The sequence below is a fragment of the Sinohyriopsis cumingii genome, chromosome 14 (genome assembly GCF_028554795.1).
Source record: "Sinohyriopsis cumingii isolate HCF-2022 chromosome 14, ASM2855479v2, whole genome shotgun sequence".
NCBI classification, from domain to species: domain Eukaryota; kingdom Metazoa; phylum Mollusca; class Bivalvia; order Unionida; family Unionidae; genus Sinohyriopsis; species Sinohyriopsis cumingii.
In genome coordinates this window covers 49,903,283-49,923,494 of record NC_142974.1, presented here as the reverse complement: position 1 = coordinate 49,923,494, position 20,212 = coordinate 49,903,283, and the positions used below count along the sequence as shown (strand labels likewise).

The 20,212-nt window shown below is 34.4% G+C and overlaps 2 protein-coding genes across 2 annotated transcripts in view; one reads left to right on the top strand and one right to left on the bottom strand.

Moving 5' to 3' along the window:
- The window catches only part of LOC149783760 (uncharacterized), a 65,200-nt gene that overhangs the window by 17,145 nt on the left and 27,843 nt on the right, over positions 1-20,212 (bottom strand). The window lies entirely within an intron of this gene.
- LOC149783761 (uncharacterized) lies at positions 2,996-7,745 on the top strand. Its single transcript, XM_089931988.1, has one exon. It carries the CDS (start codon positions 3,105-3,107, stop codon positions 5,103-5,105), a length of 2,001 nt encoding a protein of 666 aa, XP_089788114.1. The 5' UTR covers positions 2,996-3,104; the 3' UTR covers positions 5,106-7,745.

Below are 20,212 nucleotides of genomic sequence, written 5' to 3'. Positions count from 1 at the left end.
CTGCTTTTGTGGAAGAAATAAATGAGATCACATTTTTAAATAATATTCAGAAATTGGCATTATATAAGACGGGCTGTATGTCACGGAACTGTGTGTACTTTATGCCAGTGCATTAATAATGAACAAACATTTAGACGGGTGTCGTGGCCGCGTACTGCGCTTCTCAAAGATGGTTTATTTCCAGACTTAGTTATTTCAGATATTAAGTTCGTTTCACCCACTGCTGCACGTGCAAAGTGCCTGCAAGTAAGAAACTGATTAGCTCGGATTTGATCATAACCAGTGTTACTTAGAGAAAATTTTCGCTGTATTATCACAAAATAGGCGAGTTCTGAAGGGGAGCTATCAACTCTAGATAAGCAATAATTATCTGTTGAGATTTGCAAAAATATAAATCATCTTCGTCTTTCATGTTATCCTTTTCAGTGTGCGTATATGTGATTTAATTGCCTATATCTTGCAATGGTTGGGAAATTATTCTAAATTTTCTCTAACGTCAGACATGGCAATATCAATAAAAAATAATTATACATTCATCGATCATACAAAGTGATATATCTTTATAATAATCGTATTTGTTTATTAATGTTATGCATTGATCATTCCTGGTGATAATTGTTTCCCCATATTGATACTTCTTTGATTACTCGTTGAAGTTACATGCTCTGATTATTTCAATTTGGGAACGATATTTTTGTTTTAAATCAGGTGTTGAATTTGCTGCGCATCATTCTGCTAAATTCATCGCTGGACCTGATTAGCACGTGTACGATGTCAGATTAATGCTTCGTTCAAGTAAACATCTTATTCACGAAAATGTGTTTTGCTAGTTGCAATCCCAATTTGGATTCATCATGGTATATTGGTAGCAGTTTTGTTTCATTGAGACTATTGTTAAACAAAGATGTTTTCAAAACGTTGCAAACATGCTTTAAACGAAAATCATTGGTTAGTTTCTATTTTTTATATTAGATATAGATTTATTCTCATTTTTCTGAAATCTGTCATCGTTCAATTCAACTTGGCACACAAAAATACATGCATTAGTGGGACCTAAGAATGAGGAATCTTACCATCTACGCGATTCATTCAATAACTACACCTGTAGAACAATGTAACACCAAACATGCAAGAACAAAATGAATGCACACATTGATCCATGTCATGGATAACTATTAATTGAAGGAGAATTAATAATATGCAGGTAGGTATATAGATTTGTATCTCATTTTTTAAATATATGATATTCACAAAATACTTATAAATTTTCATGTTTTATTAGCTGTGCAGATATCTAGAGACATCATGCAGACAGAAAGTATTTTTTAATGTTGACGGGTGGAAGAGGGTTTTAGGAGGATATATATTAATACATTTTCTTTCGGAAACACCGCATAATTTAATTCTCTAATTTTCATTGGAAACAAAGACTAACCTATTCTTCTCTGAGTACAAGCTGTATAGAAATGTACATAAATGCGAGATTCCGCAGTTGCACGATGTAACAATTTACATAGAATGATCTCCCTTGAACTTTCCCTCTGTCAGCTTCGAAACAAGCATGCAACTTAAATGCCAATCAAATTATGCATTACATTTGTAAAATTAAACGTTTAAATGATTCACTTTTGTTAGTCCTTTCTATTGATATGCAACTGACATGTTTATAATGCTGGCCAAACCCAACTACTGATTAAGGGAGAAGTCAGTATTTCGAGAAAGGAACCGTCGATGCAGTTGCAAATCATACTGTAGTGGTGCAAGGGAGAGATTTTTCTAACGCCTTAATGCCGCATTCACCAGTACAAAACGATCATAACAAAGAAAATACACAAGTGAGGTAGAAATTTTCCATATTTTTCAATAGCTACATTAAAAGAAAAAAATACGACTATTATTCACCTGACCAGAGAAATCAATTATAGTTCATAGCAAAAGAAGTTTATGCAACACAATCCCAAATTTAAACCTGCATTTTTCACATGCACGGGTCATTTGTGACACTATACGATGATCAAAGTGCAAAAGCAAACCCTTTTCCTTGGTGATAATTCTTTGAATGATTGTGTGCTAAATAGGTTGCCGCAATTCGAAAAAGTTGAGATGATCTACTTGCTCTGAATCTGCGTTCTTACTTCCATGGGTGGCTACCTGTTCTTCCTAGCCGGCAATTGGTATTTCACGGTTTACATACTGTAAAACAACTGGTGGTGGACAAAGTCTCATATCAGTTTCAATAACAACACAAGCTCGAAACACCCTGTTCACTAATATAGTCACATCTTCACTTATTAAACAATGACAGTTGAAACGTCGCACACTAGCATTAAATTAAAAATGGGACAGGAACCACTTTACCAAACTATCCCAAGCCACCTAAAAAATTAAACCGCCTTAAAGGCCGCAATTATAACATAATTTGATATGTGACCTGTAATTAAAATTTACAAGTGGCGTCCATATTTAATGCACAGTAATCACAAACCGAAACAAACATCGAAATTCTATGATATACATTGATTACTCCCTAAAAACAGCACCATAACGAAGTACGTCACAATTGTACGTCTAAATTGAGTGACATAGTGACATAATCTAAACAAACACCAATGGTATCGTTCAATTAAAGCTGCATGAAGCCTGTTGTTGTCTTATGGTATTTTACATTGTCAAATGCATTTCCCAAGTTAATGCGTACAATGTTAACAAGTTTGTAAACGATCCAGGTCAAAATTTACACAACAAAAATAGTTTAGGGATAGTTACTAGGGGAGTTTCTCCAATCAAACAATAAGTTCAGACACACTAAAATATCTATAGCAAATATTTACGTTAGCTTATCTTAGGCTATATAAACCTTCACAACTAAATCACAGATTTTGTACGCACAATTTTAATTTGCTAACTGAGTTGGCAATTTGTTTCTAAACCTACATTATTAGACTTTACTTATGCAATTGAAGTACTGTGCACAATTTTGTTGCAAAAAGTCGGTAACCAGTCAAAAGCACTACCAGGAAGTTAATCAATCACACACATGACAATGAGTCACAAGGAAATTACATTAACACAAACATAGCGAGATGGAATGAAAACTATTTACAATGGCGACATCGAGCGAGGATTTGATTGCGTCCGACGCAATAGAGAACAGTGAACCAATAGTATCAGACGATTTGAAGTGCACATTTTGTCTGAAGACATTTAGGTCTCCGAGACGGCTACCATGCTCACATTCGTTTTGTCAGGACTGTCTACGTTCTCATATATCCCATAGTGGATCTGTAAATGGAACGTTAATGGAATTTTATTGCCCAATATGTGGAACTGTAGTTCGCTCGTCAGAGGTAGCTTCTCTCGACACTTGGGTGCATTTATTTCCTCATAATACGCTCCTGCTTTCCGTGTTGATGAACTTGAAATTGAAAGTAGACCTCGTTTGTGATGTATGTCAGGTTCAGAATGCACATGAAATGTGCATTGTATGTGAACAAGCTTTGTGTGGAAAGTGCTTGAAACTGCACAAAAGAATGATAGTGTCAAACACTCATGATATTTTGAAAATCGAAGATTTGCCAAGTAAACAAGATATGGTTCTTCAACACAGTTCATTATTTAAGTGCATGGACCATGTAAGCAATCCTGTAGACCATTATTGCAAAGATCATGAAATTCAGCTCTGCTCCAAATGCTTCGTCTCTAATCATAACACTTGTTCCCATGTAGTTGATCTGATTAATGAGACATCAAATAAATCAGATATTATTAGTGATATCAAATTGCAGATAAAAGAGCTTGAAGATCAATTCAAAAGGTATACTGATATTAATGCATCAAACCTAAGAAAGCTTGAATCACAAATAAATGATCTGACCCAACAAATACGAACATTGAAAAATTCCATAACTAATGCTCTAGATGATTTGGAAACAAGGGTGAAAATCGAATGCGAGAAAATCTATAACGATGAAAGGACGAAATCAGAGCAATTAAACAACGGGTGTCAATCTCAGATAATGGCCGTCAGGAATTCAAATTGCATCATCGACTCAGTAGCCCAATTTGCAACTGAAAGCCAATTGTTTATGTTGGTTAAAAGAATGTTGCGCCAGATGTCCCTGTTGAAGACTCAAATTGAAGAAACGTGGACGGAGAACTACATGTTAAAACTGGAATTAGATATTAATCATCAACTTACGTCTGTTGTGCATATTCCAAGAGGGGAAATTGCAAAGATGAAAATGACAATAAATGATGGAAATCCGATCATACCTGACGGATTCAAATCACTGAAAGGGTGCAAGGCAAAGCTTGTAGATATTAAAGAAATCAAAGTTCATGGCGACAAACGTCCTAGCTATGTTGATGTAAAGTATGTATCCCATAACCTTGTCATGATGCTGGATTTTGAAAACAAAGTCTGCTACCTTTTAGACTCTTTATTTAACTCTCTCTGTTTCTGGAGATTGGCAGGATATCCATCGAGAGTGTGTGCTGTTGGACATAGAGAAATTGCTCTATCGATGGCGTACGATCAAACCATACAATTCTTATCAATTAAGGACAACACCATTAGCCCCACACGACAGATAACAACGCGACAGAAATGTTACGGTATCGCTGCTGTCAGCCACGAGGAGATGATAGTGTCAGGGCCATGCGGTGATGATAACACGTACTACTGGAGCATCATCACTCTTGATGGGAAGGAGAAATCCTACCATGAATTTGAAGGCCAAGGTTCAGGTGGGACATATCTTGCTGTGAATGCGTTAAAAACTTCTCTTTACATATCAGTCATGGAAGACAACTCGTTGCATTGTTTCGGTTTTGAAGGGAAGAAATATTTTACTTTCAAACATCAGGATTTAAAGGAACCAAGGACTGTGGCTATTGACAGAGACGATAATGTATACGTGATTGGACTCAAATCTCGCAATATATTTCAACTATCTGGAGATGGCAATTTAATTCAGCTTATCACAGATGTAATCCCTAATAATCCAATGGCAATGTGTTTCAATGAAAATTCTGAAAGACTTCTTCTGACATGTTATGAAAAAGAAGATCTTCATATATTCAAGATTGTCAAGACGGGGGATTAAAAGTTACACCTATGCTGCTGATTCCATATCATGCTTCACTAATCTGAACGTATTACGTCATCGTCGACATCAAAGTAATTTTGCGATGAATTAAATTAAAGTTTAAAGATAGGTATTGTTTCGTGCACTTTATAACTCTATATTTACTACTTTTCCATTGATATAACTATCAAGTTATCGACCTTTGGTTTTGTGATGAACAAAATTCAAATATTTGATTCATTGACTTTTAATATCACTTTGAGGGCCTTATTGGTTATATTATATCTAGGAAATAGTTTATATTGTTTATATATTGGAAATAGGAGCTAAATGCCTTTCCCAGGGACTGAATGAGGCAGCTTATTTTAATTGGCTTCAGTGGATAGCAAACATGCTCGGATAGATGACAATGGAAACTATTAAACTTAAGTATGCTACACGTATTTTACCTTAAAATGTTGTAAAGTGGAACAATTCGTAACGTTGTCACTCTTTGCAATCATTTGAGGCTGATACGGATCCTCCTCTGTGTGTAGGTTACATAGGAGGAACATCGTTTGTAAGATATTATTGATGGGTAATATTTTTATCACACCAGAGTTTCTTTTTAATTGATGCAATATACAATCAAAATGTTATCATATCTGCAATCCAAAACCAATCATCGAAATAAATTATATGGGTACATTTTTTATTCAACTGAATATGATGGAACACTGACCGCAATATTCCAAAGTGAATGAAAGGTAATACATATTAAGTAAACTTCAAAGCCAGATTAAACAATCATATTAATACAGATTTGCAGAGATTTATCAAAATCATGCTATTAATATTTCCTTGCTCCTGCCGTCGAAACATACTCATAATAACAAGGTTCCAGTATAAACGTTGTTGCATACATTTTAAAGTTGTCACACATTGTTGATCTTTTTCCAGCTCAACAGTACTATAATCATGTATGGTATCTTCACATTGAAGAATCAAAAACTGTACGTTGAAAACTGGAACGATTCATAAGGATTTTAAAACAGTAAAAGCTTGTACATTTCATTTCCTACACAATTTAGATATGTGTACCATACTCCATTGGGGACGTCCATTAATTATGTCAACAATTTTTAGGCAATATTTTAAACCTCCCTCCCCCCTTGTCAACAACTGTTAAACTTTCAATGACCCCCTAATAAAAGTTTACCCCCCCAAAAAAAACTTACAATATTTTATACGGCTGGCTTTTATCCTAAAAATAGAATTATAGAAATTAAAAGGTCTACAAATAAATTTTAATACATTTTTTTATACTTGTTTAACAGATTTCAAATAGACTATAACACTGTGAATTCATGAAAAAATCGAGAGTTTATATTCTAGCTTCTATCATCTTCCCATGCGGAAGCCAAATGTTCCTCAATTATTATAATGGGCATAGTGGCTGATTCATTAATTTCGTGTGGAACCGATACACCCAAAAAGTCAACATCATCTTCATCTAAGTATTCTGCGCTTAACATCTCTCCATGAGCAACAATTGCCATCAGCTCTCTCTGTCTTTTGGCAGCCACTCGTATTGGCCGAATTCTTTGCGGTTGAGGAGCATGTGGTAATTGCCTAGGCCCAAGATCGCGTTGTCGGTGCTGTTGAACATGCTTCTTCAACATGACTTGTGAAGCAACATAGAGGTGACAGATTTTGCAGATCCGTTCAAGCAACGACAACTGAATGGAAGGACAATAAAGATCATATGGAAGAATTTTGAATGCCTTTGCCGAACGAGATAGCATGTTATCAACTTTCAAAGACTGATTGAAGAAAAGAGATGGAAATCTGTGCAAGTCGCTATCAGATGCATCTGGTGCTTTAAGGCCTTCACTAGTTTGGCAGACTGGAATTGGTGGTGGAATGAATCTATCGGCGATAATCTCAAAGTACGAGCTTCGAATCGGTTGGCGGCAGTTTACATCCTGGCATTTTACAATTTGTAAAAAGTATTGACTTATTCTTACATGGTTTTTGCACCAATCTTGATCCTTAGTTAGTAAATTTTCTGCCTCAAGCTCAGACACTTTCCTTAGAAATCTGTCTACAGTCTATAATCTACATTGAATAAAAACAAAATATGATGATGCAAGACTGTGACTTCCTTGGCAAGAGCTCAATCGGTTTAGGATTAAACTGGTGGATTGTTGACGGGCGAGCGAGTGTGTGCCATGCCAACGCATCGACTAATATCCTTTTTTTATTTATTAAATTTATTGTAATAAATTAACATTGTTGACGTCAATTTATCTTGAACTCCCCCTCACCCATGTCAACAAATGTCAAAGTTCTTCAAACCCCCTCCCCCTATTTTGTTGACAAAATTAATGGACGACCACATTACACAAATTTGGATACAGCAATGTAACTTCTTGTAATTTTAACGCTTTTATATATTTATTGCTTGGCATGCCTTTCACAAGTCCAACTCGCGTAGGCAAGTTGAAAGCTTGTTCTTCACTGTCATTTTGTCAGTTTATTTCATTGATCTTAATCACTTCCAAAGAGCGTTCCATTATTGAATCCAGTGAAATTGAAATTAATTGTATTTGCCATATGATTAACCATGTGCATTATATTTTATATGTTTTATACCGTGATAAATGTTGATCAACAAAACCAGTCTTTGCGCAGAGTTCATAAGACACAAGATAAGATGTCCATGAATGCAATATGTTTACGGTATTGTTTGCTCTTTTTTCTATCAGTTAACGCCAGATCCTAAAACAATCTCCCTTTCATCCTGCTTTTTTAAAGGTTTTAACATTTTATAGAAATGCATAAATCTCATTTCTATCCCAGATCATATTCCACGGCCCAAAGGTGATGTATACTGCCTCCAAGGGATTTAATCGATATTAATACATGAAAACATCAAATTAACAAGCACAGGAGCAAAACATAATCATGACCTCTTCTGAAAATGCGCGATGACAATTTTGAATCTCTCTCTCTCTCTCTCTCTCTCTGACAGGAGCTAGGACTATTACTTCTATCACTCAGAATAATTAATGCATTCATCTAAAATTATATTGGGTTTTTGCACTTTTTATTATAATCAGAAACGTTTTATTTGATATGATTTTTATTTTGTAAACAAAGCCTCTGATAAATGGAAATCATTACTCTTCAAATCATTGCAGCATTATGCACAGCTTACCTGGTATGCTAAAATCCAGCAGCAACAATAATAATTTATTCGAAGAATCCAGCGTATTCTCATGTGTTGGTAAAATACGTCACCTTACATATAATATTCATGCAAGATTAATTTTAAAAAAAACAAACAACAAAATAAGAAGAAGAAAAAAACAACTCATAATGCAGTTCGTTCCTCCGACTTGTGTGAATGAGATATATGCCTACATTTAATTGATTCTAATTACAACATATGCTTATTAATAAATGTTTTCATATGTAAAAGCAGCGGAACTCGTCTTTCTAACGGACCGATTCAAAATACCGTATATACCAAACAAATGATTCATATCTATCTATCTATCCTAATATATTCGACAAAAATTGATTCGAATCAGAATGAAGTTAAATTAAACGTCATATGCCTTGCGATTGCAAATTAGATAGAGTTTTGTGATAATTCAGTCCCCAGTGCAGATCGAATATGCGTTAGCCCATGTAAGAAGGAATACAACCCTAATTTGAATCATTTTGAACAACCAGAAATGGAGTTAACTTTTCTTGCCTATGTATATGTATGTGCCAAAGCATCTTGTTTGCGGCACTATCGATGGTTGCCTACTGATTATGTTACTTGATAGCCAAGTGAAATTTATAAAAATAATATTTTGTAAGAGCACGGTTCCTGGTATCGCATCGGAAACGGCACACAAGCAAAACTGTATAAATCAATAATGCTTTCGTTTCAGACTTTTTTACCTAAATATAGCTACTAGTAAACCCTTTGTGACAAAACCAGTGAGGTTTGTTAGAAAATAGGACTCCATATTATAAAATCTTTTAAACTAAGTCACAATTCTTGCATCAGCCTGGCTATGCGTCTTTGAATCAAATAAATTGAGGTAAAAATGTTTTGGAACCAATCTAATATTGCCGCCTAAGTGAGTAGTAAAACGCTCTTCCTTACTGAATCAAATGTATTTTAATCTCCACATTATACATTATGCTATTCCATTCGTGTCGTATACACTCATACAGTGGAACAATAATCCAACTTTACATAGATACATACTACACTTTTCAGAGCGGACTATGTGATGCCTTAAGTCGTACATATTACGGTTTCAATATAAGAATGGAATACCTTCAGCACCAAACTAGTAGTATATCTTTAATATTTTACAAGACCAGGAGACTCCTTTTACCCTATCGTAGCTGTGAAAGGAACATATCGAACTATTTTCCACATGGAATTGATCAGAGATGTTTACGATGATAGAGATGGCAGTGATGGTGCCTCGACAATAAGATTTTAAAAGGCTATACGTTTCCTTTTTTCCCAAATAGCTTCCCAAACAGTTACTAAAGTGCTTCACATTCAGTAAGCAAATGTTCCGTTGCACAGTTTATTTAATTTATATTACATTTTTATTTCTTTGCATTAACGAAATCATGATATTTTGATTTAAGCGTTATCTCCACTTTGTTCCTTTAACGATATTGTTTAGGAGGGGAGAAAAAGGAAAGTGGTGATAATGATAATATCAACAACGTCGACAACGACGACGATGATGATCTAATAATACTTAGAAGAAAAAAGATAATATATTAAGATGGTAGTAATTCATGTGTACTCAAAATTCGATCAGATCTCTCTTTATCTCACTCTAACCGTGCTTAATAGGCCATATTATCTCCTCTATTAAAGGAATGTACCAGTTCTCTGAAATAATTATTCTATTATAGTTGGTGAATGTTTAACGCGCATACCCTATGATGAAAGGTAATAGTCTGGCTAGACCATGAAACATCGGCAAATAATCTTGCATCTGCTACCACATGTGTTACAACTTTCAGAATTTGGTTCATATCAAAGACATTTATGATGCTTTAAATCGTACGATTAGTTGGTTGATATAAGTGCACGTCAACATTATACAACGCAAGGATGCATTTTAATCTAACGAAATAATGCAGTGGAGCAGACATAAATATGATATGCATTATTTGATGTTCAGCCTCACAAAGTACGGAAAAGTGGTATATATATATATATATATATATATATATATATATATATATATATGCTCAGCCTCACAAAGTACGGAAAAGTTATATATATATATATATATATATATATATATATATATATATATATATATATATATATATATATATAGATATCAGCCTTTTATTAATGTTTAGTTTTTCTATTCATTTTTGTTTAACGAACTGTAAACTCTTTAAGGATGCATTATATTCTAACGAAATAATGCAATGAATCATAAACATAACAGTTTTATAATAATGTCTTAATTTATCCACACGGTTGGGGGAGGTAATCAAACAAACAACGGTTTCATTTATATGTAAAGCTAACGTTCTTAGCCGCAAACTTATTGGAAAAGCGTTTTTGTCTTCAGCGGTGGAACTACAAACGTTCAGATATTTTTTATCAGCTCAAACCCTAGATAAGATTGCATGGTCGTTAATATATTGCATTGTACTGACTGGCTTTTACCTGGATAGAGTAAACATATTTATTGATGAATAGTTAAAGGAATTCGACCGCCGTACCCATCCCAAATCAAACATTCTCGTAATGTATAATCAATATCGTGTGCTATATATATGTAATGGGCATGCTATTTTTGTCGGCCGTTCCTGTGGGTACTCGACATCCTAGACCAGCAATTTAATTCTCTCCCTAAGGTTTGATTTATTTGCCCTACTGAAAGGCCGTTGAGTTGTTCAGCTATTTTGTGCATGCCGGAATGGTCTTGGCTCAAAAAAGATATGCACACCGTTTTCAAAAATTAACACTCAAAACAAACGGTTGGTCTGTTTGTCCAGTCAAGCCTCTAATCAGTCATCCGGCGCTTGAGTGTATTGAAACTATGTACCATGCAAAGAAGGAAATAAAATACAAGAAAACGTGAAATAAAATAAAATTCATTATTGGACACTTTGGACGTAAATTAAAAGATAGTATGGGAATTGTGGTCGAAAATAAGTTTAAAATTCTAACAATTGATAATATACACATATATGCACAATACATGGATCAGATGAGATTTCGAGTACATGGGACATATGATAGGTCACATTCCACCTTACCGGTAGGAGGTCATATTAAAAGTCATTGCATTGCAATATATGAACACAGTACACTTCATAATACATATTAGCTTTGTATTAACGATTGAATTCTAACATTTAAATGGAAGTCTTATACCATATACGAATATAATCGAGATATATATATAAGGTGGGAAACTAAGTTTTCGGCAATACGTGTAAATCAACTATGTCGAATCATATTCAAGATATTTTCGTATTTAAAAAAATCAAAGCTGTACCCCAAATGATTAGCTACTTTATTCCTGTTTGTTAAGCAAACAGGGACACTTTCCTTAGACAGGGAAGGAAAAAGCTCCTGAACATCAAATGGGCAAGGGCCAGTTTTTATGTTCCAATTTAATGTATCATGAGTCTGCCTAATATACAAATTCATAAAATAAAAAAATACATGAGTGAGGTTGTTATTGTTATTGTGAGGTTTAACGCCATTTTGCAGCAAACGATAGGCTATACATGGCGGCCAGTGTTAATGGTGGAGGAAGAAACCAGTAAAAAGAACCACCGACCCACGAGTGAGGTAAAAAGGTTCATATTTTTGGAGTGATATTGTGAAGCACAACATAATCATATCACACACTTATCCTGTCAAGTCTACTGAAGTTCTTAGAATAAAATGCTTATGCACCCCAATCCCTATTGCATACATGCATTTTACACATCCGAAGGCCGTTTATGACAGCATGTGGTGCTCACAGTGCAAACGCATGCCTTTCCCTACGTGATACGTCTGAAAAACATTGTCAACTAAACAGCTTGATGCAATTCAGAATAGATTTGTCATCCAAGCCGTTTCTGAGATATTATACTTGCCTTGAACCCTTGTGTCTACTGCTAGGGGTTGCTAGCTCTGCTTCCTAGCCGACAAGATCGATTGATGAATTTGTTGATAAGCCTGTATTTTCAAACACATAATCATATAAATAATGTGGGTTATTTTACAGAATCAGAGACTTTATGTTACATGAATCAAACACGGTAATGTGCCAATGACCTGAAGTGGGTTGATGTGCTATAAGTCTTTTGACATATCACAATAACATAATCCCACAAAGTTTTTGTCTGCCTTCACTATAAGTTAATGCCTCTGTCCGGGAATGTTATAGATGAGCACTTTGTATTTCCAGTGTATAATAATTTGATTAAATAAGTCTTCCCAAGTGAAATACTGAACACAACATTAAAAATGATTCTGCCTCAGATGTTGAATGCATTAAGTGATGGTGATAACAGTTTTGTATTTTTCTCATGTAATGCAGGTGTTCGTTCGGCAAGGAGACAAACTAGAATCTGCATGTATTTAAACAGGACCTGCATACATTTTAACTAATTTTGTTTCTGTATGCAGTAACAGTGCATGAATTGCTGTCAAATATAAAAAGTACCCGAGGAAACGCTTTTTGTCCTGATTATTGTAAAAGCGGGAAACAGTTTTGCTAACATAAAATGATTAACATCGCTGACAGTCTGGAATTTTGATAGCAGCCCTTAAAGGGCTGTTTTTCACACCAGTTTAGTATACTTTCTGATCCGGATGTCTTTTTCTAGGCAGTTCTGCCGGATTCCGTGTCTCTTCGAACTTCAGCTGCAAAAACTGGTAAGGTCGTTGCTCTCTGTTAGTTGTTCGGCCACATCACCTAGACTTAATATGGATTCAGTTTTGCTATGTGTCTGTATAATAGGTTTCAAAATATGGATTCAAACTGCAAAAATACGGGTTTGGGGTTTGGTGCTTTCAGCGACCGCCTGACTATATACGTAAAGGTTTTGACGAAGAGGTCTGTCTTTTTCCTGTGTACCAATGCTTTATGTAGTTCCATGTCCAGTAGCTGCTGTCTATTTCGTTTTTCTCACCCACCTCCTACATCTCATCCGCTTATACGTTACGTTGGAAGATTCCCAGATCCAGTTGGAGTCGGGTGGATGTCGGGGTTCTGGATCTTCTTGCGTTTTTACGTCACGGTCATACAGGTGAATCACCACAATTAATAAATATGCCATACATGTATATGTTCAATACAGATTATTTCAGTAATTTTTTTTTTCTTAGAATTTGATTATACATATCTTTAAATGGCAAGTACCCGGTGTTTACTTTATTTGGGATCCTCACACATCCGTTTATACAGCTGTCTATAGAAAAACAGGAAAACACCGAGAAACGCCGCAACAAATCAAACAGCGACAAAAAATGCCCGAAAATTGGAAAGTAAACACTCTAAAATGGAATATTGTCATTTTATATGCATGACTATTAGTGTCGTTCTTGTTTTATGTTACGGAGTATTTGATGCTATTCAATCTGAGCAAACTTCGACTGAAAAACGCTGAAAGGTTAATAAATGATGCCCGAAAAACGCCTTTAAATCTTAAACATGTTCATCATAGAACAATAGTCATTCGGTCAAATGTGTGGAACCATTATGCCTATGATTAACACGTTTCTGATACGTCTTGCGGAGAGTTGTTCAATTAAAGAAAGTATTAAAAAAATCGCAACTCTCCAGCATTTATTCATAATAAGTGAAACTCTTCATTATATTAATAAAATCATAATATTTATTTATATGTAGCATCTTTAAGAAAGAAACAAATATTATAAACATATGTTTATGTCAAAGAACTGACTAATATTTTAATATAATATTATATAGCATAATATACATTACCCATTGATCGGAAAACGTCACCTTTCACATTAAAGTACACCATTTGATCGGGACCACTCCGGTGGCCTAGTGGTTAGAGCGTCCGCCTCGAATGCGGGAGGTCGTGGGTTCGATTCCTGGCCGAGTCATACCAAAGACTTACAAAAACGGTACTAACAGCTGCCTCGCTTGGCGCTCAGCATTAAGAGGTTAGTGTTAGGACTGGTCGGCCCGGTGTCAGGATAATGTGACTGGGTGGAACATCATGCTACATGTCTGCGGCATGATGCCCCAGTGCTAGACATCACTATAAATTGCCACATAGCAGACATCGTAGCGATCTGACTGAAAAATTGTTAAAGCTACGTTAAAAATCCAAATCACATCACATAACACCACTTGATCGGGAATAATGTTTTAATAATACTTATACTGATATGTAATATTGTTGACACTGTTTGGCCTGTTGTGCATGTTTACATGTTTATTGTATTATTTATTCAGCTTGCGAGAGAGAGAGAGGGAGGCATGTCGCTTTTTGATTGATAAAAATTAAATATTTCATAATCATATAAATAATGTGGGTTATTTTACAGAATCGGAGACTTTATGTTACATGAATCAAAGTTTAAACAAATTATAATGATAGAAACACTGAATGTTTATAATAATATCCATGTAAAAGGAACCTTTATAAGATTTAAAGATGTTTTCCAACAGCATTTATCGGCCTGGAAGCGTTTCCAAGTCACGTTTTCCTGTACATTTTTAGAATATGTTCCATATTTTTCAAGCAAGGACTGTAATTGAACTGGTACAGTCCAAATGAATTCCAGTAGTCTTGTATGTTCTGATATAACATGTTGGAATCATGAATAAATGTGAATTAGTGGTGTATATACAACCCATAGGTGAATGAGCACTTTAGGAAGTCAATGAATATTTTAAATACATTAAATCCTCTCGAATTATATCAGAACACAACTGTAAAGAAATGGAATCCGGAGACTGGTCTAACATAATTATGGTTCTATTAAAACACTATTTATACACATTTTCACTAGACATAAATGTGAGTCATTCCAATGGACAATTCCAGTCCAGCTGCAAACAAGCCTGTGCCTAAATTTTCGAACCTCAAGTGATATATAAATAGCCTATCTATAACTTATAATCATGGACAAAAATAGGAGCCATGTCAACATCCTGTGTATTACTTACAACCATGGAAAAACGTTAAGCACACATTTGAAATTAAACATACATAAAAGGTATATGATCAGCTTTTGTGACACTGATGCACTAAGATAAGCTTTTGTCTCTAATATTCAAGCAGTATTTTGTAAACATCATTGTACCAACGACAAAACAACAGCTACTTATCTCAGTGGTTTTATTGCCAGAGCACTTTCAATTGCTATCAACCCTTTGACTCATGGTTTTAATCAGTTAAGACTTAAAGCTACATTTATTACATGATTTCTGATGACCGTGGGTCATGTGTGTTACAGAAATGCTGGTAGTACTGGGTAATGTATGTTATGACATCAAAAACTTTTCTCCATGCAGTATATATCAAGAAATCAGATGATGGTTTGTTGATCAATTAAATACATGATTACCAAGCTACAAGTATAATGCCAAGAAAATGGGAACCATGTATCTTTCCTACAAAGGACACACTGAGGCAGACAATCTGGCCGTACCTGGATGGGTGTATGGGATCAAACCTGCGTCCCATGTAATAAAAGTTATATGTCCCTACTTCACACCAAACAAACTGTTTTTCCTTAGGCCAGGACAAAACAATTATGTGGTTTTGAATTTTGTATATATCCTTTCTAATTCGCATATTTTTCCAATGTTTAATTTATACTTACAAAAATGATTAGGCATTTGACATTATATGAAATATATTATACAATCCTCTCACAAATCCCCATCGTAACTAACTGGGTCTATACTGTGCAGGTGAATCGTTAATCTGTCTGCTTTACTCTTTAACTTTGATTTTTTAAAAATGTCTTACTGGTCATTCGAAAGCAATTAAACTGCAGTCGCATGCAAGCGGATTATTTTTCGTACTTCTCAAATTGAAAATAGGATTTGAACCATTTAGTGACTTTTCTTCTAAAACCCTACTAACTGAATAAAGACAATCCATTTCTGAGCAAATTTCATGGCAAATTGATCAGGCTAATTGTAATTAAATCATCACAAAACATTCAGTATTTTGTTTTGTTTTCATTTAGTACAAAAAAGCATTGATGTTGCACTGAGTTTGAGGTGATAATGTAAGTATACTGTTTTAAGAAAACTATTGTTTCTCTTTCCGTCATGCAGACTAGATTTTATATGATAATAAAACTGGGTTTGGATTATTTCCCATTGGATGGGCCAGTCAGGTAGGTTATTTTACAAAGTGGAGTATTGTCACATATCGCCTAGTGAGCAGAAGAAAATTGGCATTTTAGGGACGTATACTTATATATATATATATATATATATATATATATATATATATAAGAGAGAACTGAGCAATTAATTCATTTCTATTTATGGTTCTTATTTCATATGCTCCTGTGCTAAACTCAGTCTGTGGATGTGTATACTATTATGTTTAGAGATAATTTGAGAGGAGATATGTGTTTGGGTTATTCATTAGATTTACAAAGGGCTCATTGGACTAAAATATAATTCTGGGACTTTTTCGATTTTAGTCAAAGGTCCTATGGACCATGACTTTATGACACTACAGGACTGATGGAAAACCTGTACATTCGATGACCTGGGGTCAATCATTTGGAACTATTGATTCTTTTGGACTTGTGTAGAACATTTTAGCATTATTTTCGATCTGATTCATAATACTGTAAATTCCACTTACATTTTCATTGTATAACTTTGACAATGAAATTATTTGTAAAGTTCTGCCGATCTTGTTAGTTTTGCTCCATTATGTAACTTAGTTTATGACCAAAGAGTCGCAACAGCAGGACTACAAGGATGGATCAGACAGGATGTTCATAATCAGTATCAGGAACACAAAGACAGCATTGGCATAATGTTCATCATCAGTCCAGTTACACAAAGGTAGGTCTCGCAGAATGTTCATCATCAGTCCAGTTACACAAAGGTAGGTCTCGCAGAATGTTCATCATCAGTCCAGTTACACAAAGGTAGGTCTCGCAGAATGCTCATCAGTAGCATCAGGAAACAAAAATAGTTCTGACAGAATGATCGTCATCGGCAGCAGCAACATAGATATAGCTAAGGAATAACTAACAGGGATTTCTCACATACAAACCATGTACAATAGATGCCAAATTGTAACATGTCATCCACTTGGTTGAACATAGAAACGGATAGCAATTCTATGATAAACTGTAGAATATGGTGTTATCACAATAATCCTGTTATATTTGTTATGATATTTTACAATCACAAAAAGTGCAGTTTTTCATAATTTTCCCTTGAAAGTTTTGAACAGAGTAATTTGTTTCTAACTTTATTTGCTAGATGCTGAATATTGCAAGTACTACATAATAGAACAAAACGCTTTTCAGTGGTTGACCACAGAAAATATAACTGGAAATTTTTGTCTCGGGATCTAATAAATGTTGTGAGCGGAAAGACAAAATAATACATTAAGTTTGGTTATTCTTTCATAGATTATGTATTGAAGGTATCAAATGGTTGATGTGTGAGAAAATACAAAACTTATTTAGAGTTTGGCTATCACGATATACATAAAGTAACACATAAGCATTGCCCAGAACAATTTTCTTTAGTCTGAATTATTCCAGGATGGCATATAGTAGATGGCAACAAACCAGCAAACAAACAGTTCCCAATGCAATCACATTGTTGAGACAAAATAAGGATGCTTCCTTGTACAATATGCACAAAATTTGATTTGTTGAGGGTCCCCTGACCCGTGAAGTAAAAAAATTCAGTCCCATGTCTGTAAAATAAGACATAAAGTATTCTTCTTCATTATTAAAAGAACACCACTGACATCATAAAACCAAATTATATTTTCTTAGCATCAAAAGTCAATGAATTATAATTGTTTTCCTGTATATCAATAATGTTATTGTGCTGGTGGTAAAATTATTTCTGTTTTTATTATAAATGCATTTAATCTTAAACAGATGTCAAATCTGTATTTCAATATTGTTATTGTGCCATTGTTTGTTAGAGGTACAATTCCTTATGTTATTACAAATGTATTTATTTTTAAACAGAAGTCCAATCTGTATTTCAATATTGTTATTGTTTCATTGCTTGTTTGAGGTAAAGTTCCTTCTGTTTTTATTACAAATGTATTTAATCTTTAACAGATGACCAGTCTGTATTTCAATATTATTGTTGTGTCATTGTTTGTTAGAAGTAAAATTCCTTCTGTTATAAAACTAACAAAGAACCAACTGTACTCCGGAGCAGTTTTATTTGGATCTATTTTTGTTACAATTTCATTTCGTATATATGTATATTTTGTGTACTAGGAGTCTGATGATATGTGTCATTTCATATACTAGTATACATTGTCTGCATTCACTGATGAATTACACGTGTCATTTTTTATACATGTGTGCATTCAGTCTGATGATATTACACGTGTCATTTTATATACGTGTATCTCTTGTGTGCATTACGAGTTTGATGCCTTAACATACATCATTTTGTATACATGTATATGTTTTATGTATTAGGAGTACGATGCGATAACATGTCAGTTCATATGCATGTTTTTGTTGTGTGCATCACGAGTTTGATTCTATAACACGTCATTTCGTATATATATGTATATTTTGTGTATACTAGGAGTATGATGCTATGTGTCATTTCATATACAATGATATGTTGTGTGCATTCAGACTGATGTATTACATCTGTCATTTTTATACATGTTGTGTGCATTCAGTCTGATGATATTACACGTGTCATTTTGTATACATGTATTTGTTGTGTGCATTACGAGTGTGATGCTTTAACATGTCATTTTGTATACATGTATAGGTTATGTGTATTAAGAGTCTGATGCCATAACACTTCATTTCATATGCATGTATGTGTCATGTTTATTACGAGTTTGATGCTATAATGTCTAATTTTGTATGAATGTATATGCTATGTTCATTAGGAGTCTGATGCTATTTATCATTTCATATACATGTACATACTGTGTGCATTCAGACTCCAATGCTATTATACAGGTCATTTTCTATACATATATTTGTTGTGTGCATTATGAGTTTGATGCTTTATATGTGCCATTTAATATACATGTATATGTTGTGTGTATTAGGAGCCTGATGCCATAACACATTTCATATGCATGCTTTTGTAGTGTGCATTATTAGCTTGATGCTATAACACGTGCCATTTCATGTGCATATATTTTTTGTTTGCTGCCATAACACGTAATTTCATATCCATGAATGTGTTGTGTGAATTACGAATTTGATGCTATACCACGTGTCATTTTGTATATGTATATGTTATGTGTATTAGGAGTCTGTTGCTATAACCCATCATTTCATATGCATGAATGTGTTGTGTGCATTACAAGTTTGATGCTATAACACGTCTAATTTTTTATGCATGCATATGCTGTGTTCATTAGGTGTTTGATGCTACGTGTCATTTACATTTACATATTGTGTACATTCAGACTATGATGCTATTACACGTGTCATTTCGTATACATGCATTTGATGTGTTCATTACGAGATTGATGCTTCAATATGTGTCACGTGTTCTGTGCTTTAGGAGTATGATACTACAACAACTGCTGTACATTAGTTCCCATATTACAGCTGATATGGCAACATGGCTGCTGTGAATAAGACCCCATTTATTTAAATGATTCCCTTGACAGGATAATAAATAGAATGTACCTGGTTATATGCTTCCTTTCTAAATGATACATATGAGAGTATTAACACCTGCCAAGTTAAATTGATGCTATGCTCATCAGAATCAACTGGAAATTATATTTTATATGCCCTGTAATGGTAGGGGCTTTTAGCGTTAGTTATGTCCGTTATTTCTATTTGTCTATCCCATTCCATTTGTATGTATGTCCATCCACCACCACCAGCATGTGCAACAACTACTGAATTAAACAAGAAATATGATGTAACTTTGAAGATATGA